General features: G+C 39.4%; 1 protein-coding gene across 1 annotated transcript; it reads left to right on the forward strand.

Moving 5' to 3' along the window:
- The first annotated feature begins 462 nt into the window (after positions 1-462).
- On the forward strand, positions 463-8,048 carry pdp1 (pyruvate dehydrogenase phosphatase catalytic subunit 1). The gene is made up of 9 exons (XM_061050570.1): positions 463-599; positions 2,437-2,701; positions 2,785-2,952; positions 3,470-3,681; positions 4,049-4,130; positions 4,786-4,880; positions 4,983-5,151; positions 5,237-5,455; positions 5,966-8,048. The coding sequence occupies exons 2-9, from the start codon at positions 2,450-2,452 to the stop codon at positions 6,344-6,346; spliced, it is 1,578 nt and encodes a 525-aa protein (XP_060906553.1). The 5' UTR covers positions 463-599; positions 2,437-2,449; the 3' UTR covers positions 6,347-8,048.
- Positions 8,049-9,579: the final 1,531 nt, after the last annotated feature.

Genomic DNA, 9,579 nt, shown 5'->3' on the forward strand with positions numbered 1-9,579 from the left:
TTTATTTATTTGTCTTTCTTTAAGGCTATACTTTGTTTCTGCAATCATGTGTGTATAATTGAATAGTGTAAGACGATTCCAGCGAAATGTCATATAATGAGAGGCTTGTTTGAACAGCTTAGTTATTCTATAGTAGCCTAAAGTATGTCATGCCGTTGGGCTTTCGTGCTCGCTCAGAATATGCCAAAATGCTCCTGGCCGTTTTTGTTTTTTTTATTAGTCACATGGCATGAAGGTGCAAACAGCTTTGAACATAATTTGATTGAACAGGAAAATAACCTATTTTGAAAGTGATTAAAAATATATATTTTAAAATGTGATGCCTTTAGAAGTTGCAGATAAAAGATATGTTGCCACAGTTTTATAGTATCATGGATATAAAAAAAAAAGAAATCCAATAACAACTTCCCGGAATATAAAAACTGAAGTTCTCTCTCAGGCCCTTTCTGCGCGTGTGGGTTTAATCTGACGTCATGGGGACTGTCGCAGCTCAGCCAATCATCGTTCACTTTGTGGTGCGGCGCTCCTGAATGATACAGACCAGAGGGGTCGGTGTTCAGCTATGAACGGCAATAACTTATTTTTGTCTTCCCGTCAAGGTGAGTCTACATTTAACGTTGCAGATCATCATTAGGCATTTACGTCTGCATGGTTTTGAGCTGCTATGTTACATGTTAGTAGACATTATCCTGTTTGAAATAGTCGGTGGGTGTAACCCAAATACCACTAGCTACCATTAGCATGAATTTGGCTGCTCTGCCTGCTGGACTGACGCACGTCTTATCCTTATCTATTTAACGGTACGTTATCTGTTAATGTCATATCACGAAGGCAGTGTTTGGTCGTCCTCTTTCTCAGTTATCAGACTTATCCTCTTTGTTGCAATACTTTATGAGTCTTGCTAACAGATAGAGGTTAGCTTACAGGTTTGTAGCGTTGCTTTTCTTTTGGCTAGGAGAGGCTAGTGATGTCAACAGACAAGGCAACTTTCTTGCAGAGCTGGGACGGGCCCTCTGTGGTCTGTGTGACTCATACACAGTGTGAGTTTGGGTGGATAGTTGGCTGCACGGTCTTCTCCATTAAAGCAGGTCAGACTGAAGGATATTTCCGCTGAACATTTTAGCATATTTTCACCTGGGCTGTCATCACCTGTGCTCCTTCTTACGTGAGTACACTCTGAGGAGTAGAGGCACTAAAACTATGCATGCAATTAGGTCAGATTATATAGGGAGACCCAGCCAGATTCCAGTTCAGTGGGTCACTATGATCAGACCGCTAGCCAAGATCTGAATGTCAGAGCTGAGATTCTTGCCAAAGCTATTTTGGGGGGGAGGGGGGGCGTGCTGTCCTGCTGACCCATCGGTGTAGAGGAGAGTAGAGTTACAAACCTAACTACACAGTCATGCCAGAATATACTCTGTTGGTGTCCTCTGCTGACACACATTTCTTTCTTCAGGGTAAGAAACCAATGTGGACTGTCCTAAACTTTCAGGAACAGTCAGCCAGCTGTATTATTTCTGTTATATAACTAGATGTCAGCAATTTACAATGTTTACTATTGTCTCCTGGTATGACATTCGAGCACTGAATTCACATATATGTGCTGCATATTTGCAATAATGTAAGTTGATACACTTTATTTTGCCTGTACAAATACATTCAGTTGCACATTATTATGGCACAACAAACTAAAACGTTTTGAAAAACATTTAAAAGTCACCCTTCTTCTGTCCTTTTAGTTTAATAGTTTTGGTGCTGTTGTACTGTATTGTACTCACAGCAAGGGCTTTCACTATTGTCCAGCATCACTGTTACAGTATAAATAGTCTTCAAAAAAAGAATAATAACACCTGTCAGAATATTTAATTGCAAATCCAAAGCGCCACAATTAAAATGATGAATGAATAATCTCACAATTACAATACGAAACAATGTAACAAATCTTCTTAATGGTTAAGTCAACTATAGAATTGTTGCACTAAATTTATTTTAGCTATAACAAGTGAATCTTACAACCAACATCTGATTAAGATGATAGAAACCATCTGGCTACATTTTCAGCCGAAAATTGCCTAAGCGGAAATCAAATACCAAATACTAGAAAGTGAATATATATTCAAATGTCTCATTCGATGTCGTAAGTCACTCTCGTGTTGTTTCTGGTTATTTAGACATCCAGTGTTTAAAATGATCAATTTAAGGCCCTGATACTTACAGCCTACCTTAACTTTAACTTCACCACATAATGTATTTCTGCTTTCACGTTGTTAGCTTAATGGTGTAGAGAGAGAACACTCTCAAATGTAATGCATCTTGTCAACCTTGTTTTGCACGTCATGCAGCTGTTGCTGTCTTACTACGTTGCCTACGAGCTCAGTATGAATGCTTCTTCAATAGCTGTGTAAACATCATTGCTACGTGTGTGTGTGCCTACAGTGCTCCTTCAGCCATGCCTGTGACATCTCAGCTGCTCAGGCGTTTGTCCTGTACCAAGGTCCTCACCTCCAGTCTGTTACCATGCCAATACCACCAGTCCCAGTTAGGACCCATCACTCATGGATCTGCCTCGAAACGGCCCTCTCATTTATGGCAAAACCACAGCCACTCGAGAAGTTACCAGACAGCCTCAGTGCTCCGCAGCTACATCCTCACCCCCCCGCAGGTCAACTCCATTCTGAAAGCCAACGAGTACAGCTTTAAGGTTTGTCAGATCGTTCATTTAAAACTCCTCTAACCATCTCTGCATCTCAGTATTTCATCTGTTTGTATTTGTCGTGATTCCAGGTGCCAGAGTTTGATGGGAAGAACGTGTCATCAGTGATGGGTTTTGAGAGCAATCAGCTGCCAGCAAACGCTCCTATAGAAGACCGTCGCAGCGCGGCCACGTGCCTGCAGACACGAGGAATGCTGCTCGGTGTGTTTGATGGCCATGCAGGCTGTGCCTGTGCACAGGTAAAGTTGAGTCAGTTATTGTATGCTATATGTCATGATAATGTAGTGTCACATGTACTTTTCTCAGAGGAATCATTCTTTTTAAAAAAAAAAGTTATATTTACTTTTTATTGTGTCTAGCTGAAATAACTTTCCACAAGCCTCAGTATTTTTCTCTAAGCCTGACAATGTGCTTTACTGAGAATGCACACTTGCAACATACAGTATTTGTTTGTTTAGTCGACAAACATTTAAGGCCTGTCCAGCAGCATTTGTCAAAAGTGAGATTAGATCAGACTCAACTTTAGCATCCAACCAAAAGTGCAAAGAGTTGCAAAGGTATGAAAGACACAAATTAATGATATAATATTGAACAAACTATTGAGTAATAATAGGAAAAGACAATATAAACAAACGTTTTTCATTAATACAGACAGAACATAGAAGATTTTACATAAATACAGAGACAGCTCTGAGATTGAATAATAGTATCTGTATTATACAAGTATCCTGATTATGAATGATTCCTCTCTGCCAGGCGCTGAGTGAGAGGTTGTTTTACTACATAGCAGTGTCTCTGCTCCCCCACGATACACTGTGTGAGCTGGAGGCAGCGGTGGAGGCCGGCAGGGCGCTCAGTCCAATCCTTCAGTGGCACAAACACCCCAACGACTACTTCAGCAGGGAGGCTCAAACGCTCTACTTCAACAGCCTACGGACATACTGGCAGGAGTTAATAGATCTGACCAGGTGAGGATTGTGAAACTAGCTTACAGGAGACAGTCTAAACTGCAGCACGGTGTATAACAGGAAGGCTTCTTTCTTGATTTCTGGGAGATGGATATGTTGCAACATGCACTGCTTGAATACATCAAAAATATGTGTAAAAGTGTTTCTTCCCTTTTCTCTCAATAACTGTGAAGTCAGAAAATAATTTTTGTTAACATTGCAAACTGGATATGAAACTGGTTTTCTGGTCTTCTGGCAACACACCCACACCACACTGGCCTATCTGTTGTTTTGCCAATAGTGGTGTTGTTGTTCCCAGGTTGACCTTTTGCTCTCTCTCTCTCTCTCTCTCTCTGTTTCACTCATATTTCTCTGTCTCTATTTGCAGCCCAGGTGAAGTTCCTGACACCCATGAGGCCTTACTGAATGCCTTTAAGAGGCTGGACAGTGACATTTCCCTGGAGGCTCAGGTGGGAACTTTCTTCCATCTGGATTTGAAACAGTGTTACTTGTTCTTGTTAAAGCATTTTGTGTTTATGAAATACTCAGATGTTGTCCTTAGCAACCCATAAACATGTTGAGTGTCTCTCTCATGAGTCATTTTCTTAACATGACTTATTACACATTAGTCCATGTTTGCAGATTTAAGGATTCTTTTTAGTTTTTGTCTGATATACATTATTTTCCTTTAATTTCTGTTATCTTAGTTTACATGTGGGCCCTTGTTTTATGTAAGTCTTCTTATAAAGGCTTATTCTGACACTCAACCAACATTATTTTTAACCGAAAACTTTACAAATAGTGAAACCAGATTTGCTGGTTTCCATGTTGTCTGCATGTGATAAAAGCCTGAGTTATAAAACGACTTCATGATCAGGAACAGGTCCAATATAATCCTTTGAAATAGGATCCCCTGCGTCATAGTGAGCGCAGGGCTTGAGTGCTGTGTCACTTATTATGGAACATATTGAACATCATATCCTGACGGCAGCAGTGTAAAACATATGAGCATCCTAATTTAAGCTTTTATGGACTAAAGCAAAGCTCATGTGTCATTTGCTCTCTGCAATTGAAACCATGAGTCATATCTTGCCTGAATTCTCACAGTGACATTTTATCATGCAGGTTGGAGACCCCAATGCTTTCCTGCACTACTGGGTTCTGAGAGTGGCCTTTTCTGGAGCGACGGCCTGTGTGGCTCACATCGATGGGCAAGACCTGTATGGAGAATAAATACATGCATATCACTGGATCTTCAACATTTGACACAGTTTTTTTTAATGAACAATCTGAATCTCGTTCTTTGCTTTCTGGTGCTGAAGGTATATAGCCAATGCAGGAGATGCTCGGGCGGTGTTGGGGGTCCAGGAAGAGGATGGTTCATTCACTGCTCACACGCTCTCAAACGACCACAGCGCCCAGAATGATGAGGAGATGGCTCGGATACGGGGTGAACACCCTCCATCGGAGAGAAAGACGGTTATCCGACAGGTATGGCACCTACTAATGTGCTTCTTTGAACTGTTTTCATGAAGCACTCATTAAAACCTCCTCCTTTCGTTGTCTTTGTTATCAGGACCGGTTGCTTGGCCTCCTCATGCCGTTACGTGCGTTTGGGGATGTGAAGTTCAAGTGGAGTATTGAACTGCAGAAGCGTGTGTTGGAGTCCGGACCTGATCAGCTCCATGAGAACGAGCACACCAAGTTTATCCCTCCAAACTACCACACGCCGCCCTACCTGACCGCTGAGCCTGAGATCACGTACCACAAACTGCGGCCACAGGACCGCTTCATGGTGAGAGAGGAGACACAGGGTCATCACTTACAGAAACCGGACTTGCTTGTTGTCATTTACAAAGAAAAATGAGTATTCTGATATTTGAAGGGATTTAGAATTTAGTTTTTCATGCGGCACATTTTAAAAGTTTAATGTATCAAAACCTTGTGTGTTTTTGTAGCCATGTGTCTTTCACTATTTGTGGATGCAGCTATGTATCTAGCCAGGAAAATTAAGTCTCTTTCCAGAATAATTTTTTCTCTCATCTAGCCTCTAGGCTGGTGATTTTTCTTGTTGCACGGATGACTTTTTGATTTCTCTGGTTGGTTTGACATGAGAACATTTTAACCTTTGCAGACAAAGATGGTGTTTGTGATGACAGTTACTGTTTTCCTAATCTGTTTATAAGTTTAAGGTATGAAGATGATATAAATGAATGAATCCCATGTAATGAACTTAGAATATTTGAGTAACTTTCCAAATCTGATGTTATAAGCAGATTGTCTATCTCAACTCTCCTCCCTGCAGGTGATTGGTTCAGACGGCCTCTGGGAGACCCTCCACAGGCAGGAAGTGGTTCGCATCGTGGGGGAGTATTTGACAGGCATGCACCAGCGTCAACCCCTCAAAGTCGGAGGCTACAGGGTCACTCTGGGACAGATGCAGGGGCTGCTGGACGAGAGAAAGGCTCGTGTGTCTTCAGCTTTCGAGGATCAGAACTCAGCAACCCACCTGATGCGCCACGCTGTGGGAAACAACGAGTTTGGCACAGTCGATCACGAGAGGCTGTCTAAAATGCTGTCGCTGCCCGAGGAGCTGGCTCGCATGTACCGCGATGACATCACCATCATAATCCCTCAGTTCAACCCTCACGTGTTTGGTGCACAGAGACAGGAGGGGCAGTCCTAAGATAAACAAAGCCATTCACTAATGTTACACTCAGGTGTACAAACACACACATACACATTTGTGTCTGTCTATTATTGATGTTCACATAAGCACACTCAGTGGACAAACGGGCAGCAGAGAGAAAATATCTGTCCAGCAGTCAAAATGAATTGTTTTAACTCTATTTATAGAACATATTTGTACATCTGTGAGCAAAGGAAGATTTGAACTGGTTCTTTATGAAGTGAGAAGCTCCCCATTTAAAACGGGATGAAGGTCACTTTTAAAGCCTGTTTTGTAAGCTGCAGATTTCCTCTGGTTACCATGTCATACTCGCCTCTCTTCGTGGCTGTTTAGATGCTGTTACAAACTGACTTTGTGCCAAAACATCCGACCCTATCATCTGCTGAAAGACTGAACAGGGATGAAGTTATAGAAATTCCAAAGAGGGGGACTTAATTTTTTTTTTTTTTTTTTTACAAGGAAAGAGCTCTTTGTGAACGCAGCACTGACTCAATGCCTTTTTATATGGACTCTGGGCTGTCCTTAAATATATACTGTAACTGTTTTCATGTATCCTTCCAGGCTTCTGCATTTCTGAGGCTGATGTAACAACACAAATGGTTCTGTTGGTTTTTACTTGTACATGCCGTGGTATGAGATATTACTTGTTCAAAGACACATTTATTTTGTTCTGTATTTACACTGCAACCTGTCAATATTTGGATGATGATGTTTACTCCAGTATTAGCTTCAAGTGCTAATTTTAGCTGCTTTTGATGTGCATCATTTCTTGTCAAATTTATACTGAAACCTCAACGTTATATGACACCAATTCTGTGGGAGTCCAAGATGAATCTCAGGATTCAAAGGAGGATTGATGTAAAAATAGATCAAATACTTTGGTTACAGAAAGATTCTATCTATTTTTGTTAATGTTCGCTTCTTTGAATAAATACTTTCCCCTTCAGGTTTTCCTTACATGAACAATTTAAAAAATATAAAACATATTTCATCCTTTAAAGAGTCAAAAGGCAAAGAAGTGTGCTAAAACGAGCTCATGATGTTTTCATTTCAGAACGAAGCTGCTGGAGAAAAGAGCAAATCCAAACTATCCAAATATTTACAGACTGCACAGATTAATACGTCAATAACTGTTTGAAGACTTACATTGTGCCGAATTGAAGGTGGACCGATATCTACCTGTTGTTCTTCTCTGACTGTATCTCTTTATTTAAGTCAGTATGTGTGTTATTTATCAAACCTCTTAGCAAACACAGTGACTCATTTCCAACACAGTCATCACATCTGGTTACAGCTGTGGTGGAGTCAAATGAAAGTTTGTTGTTTTTACAGAACTTTGTGGGGTTGAAAGGGACACCTCTGGAAAGATGATCTTGCCTTATGTTTTTCTTTTTTTTTGCTGACAGGTCATTCACCATGTTGGTTACATATTTAATATCTCATAACAGTTACATAGAGAGCAGAAGCAGACCATGCTCTTGATTCTCTCCAATCCAACACTAATGACAGGGCTTGTCTCTGTGTTGAAGTGTGTTCAAGCCCAAATATATGAGCAGAAAGAAGCTGTTAAATACATATTAAAGATTATTTATTCAGCTTTAGCATTATGTTACATTTCTTTATCTTCAAATGTATAAATTGTAACTTATGTGGGTTAAGTTTTGAGTATGGAATGGTTTATTAAAACACTGAATGCACACTGGTTGGTCAAGAACTTTTGTGTTTTGGTTGACTCAAATAGGCGAGAAGATCTGACTGCTGCAGGTTTTCCCTACCACTAACTAACCCGACTACAAATATGAGATACTTGTAGTTCAACATTTTCATTTCCACTACTTAAAAGGGAGGGGAACTGTACTGTGCTAACAGGGCACAACAGCTATATTAAGTACTTTATTTTAAGACTAAGTATTTATATAATAACATATAAAGTGCTGTTATATAATATTGTGCTTTGTAATAAAAAACAAAAAAAAACGTTTTATACCACCTTTTTTTTAAATTGAAATGATGGAAGTGAAGTGAATAATGGCTGTTAAAGTAGCTGATCAATGGTTAAAGTAATTTTAATTAGAAATTATTGCTTTTAGTTTCTCCAATTTAAGGAGGTTTTTTCCTTGAGTAAACTAATATCTATAATTTTTTCAGGAAGAAATTTTAGAATGTATTTGTTTTTCAGCACTTCAATAATTAAACAGAATTTTTGACATTTTGATATAGAAAGTACATTCAGGAATACTTACAGATTATACTCTTCATCCAATAACATTCTTAATAAAAGGCTTACTTTGTTTGGTGTGTATTAGCTGTGTGGTATTCCTACTTAAACTTTGAACTTTTTCCAGCTCCGTGTTTGGAGGTTTTCGTCATGAGACAGTCAGTGAATCACCACTAGATGGTGCTGTTGTATCAAACAGGACAAAGAGTCTGATATTACAGATTAAACCACTCAAACAGGACCTGGAAGATATTTCATATTTCACATGTCCATAACAAAACAACACCTAAAAAATGTGCTTTAGTGACATTGTAACTTAGTCTATTAAACTGAAGGCAAAAAAACGTCCTCTTATTGGTTCCCACTCTGGAACATTTCAAACTAATTTTAAAGAAATATTAGATTAAAGAAAGCTAATTTATCCTGCCAGCGTTCATCTCACTTGACCAAATCTCATTGGCATAATTTCCCCGTAGAGAACTATTTACAGGCTACAATATTCATAGTTTAACTACAAGATGTGTTATTATCTGGAACCATGTAATTCACATTAACAGAGATTTTGTAAGGATATTTAATTAAAGTAACTTATTTTTTGTTTTGAAGGAGACTTTCAGTCAGAGGAGAAACTGGTTTTACTTGCGCGTCAGATTTTAGTCACCATAACACTGAAAAGCTGTAGGCGTCCAGAATTGCTGCTGTATTATTAGAGAAGTGACATTAACTTTACTGGAAATAAACTTCCGTACATCACTTTGGTCTTTGTGCCTCATTTCCGCTGCTGTGAGGATGTTTTTCCAGGACAAGTTCGTAAAAGCAGGCTGAAGTGACATCTGCTTATGGAGTTTATTTACATGCTTGTACTGCTTAGAGACATGAAGACACATAATGTGTAATAAATTTCATCCCACATAAACACAGTTATTTTCACATCACAAGGCGCAGTCACTACTCCTCAGACTTTCCAATGTTAAGAGAATACAAACATTTGTTTTTCTGACATCATTAGATT

The sequence above is a fragment of the Labrus mixtus genome, chromosome 11 (assembly GCF_963584025.1).
Source record: "Labrus mixtus chromosome 11, fLabMix1.1, whole genome shotgun sequence".
In the NCBI taxonomy this organism is placed as follows: domain Eukaryota; kingdom Metazoa; phylum Chordata; class Actinopteri; order Labriformes; family Labridae; genus Labrus; species Labrus mixtus.

Coding starts and splice junctions, on each gene's coding strand:
- pdp1 (XM_061050570.1), top strand. CDS start 2,450: ATGCCTGTGACATCTCAGCTGCTCAGGCGTTTGTCCTGTACCAAGGTC. Junction 3,682..4,048: donor GAGTTAATAGATCTGACCAG/GTGAGGATTGTG, acceptor CTCTATTTGCAG/CCCAGGTGAAGTTCCTGACA. Junction 4,881..4,982: donor CACATCGATGGGCAAGACCT/GTATGGAGAATA, acceptor CTGGTGCTGAAG/GTATATAGCCAATGCAGGAG.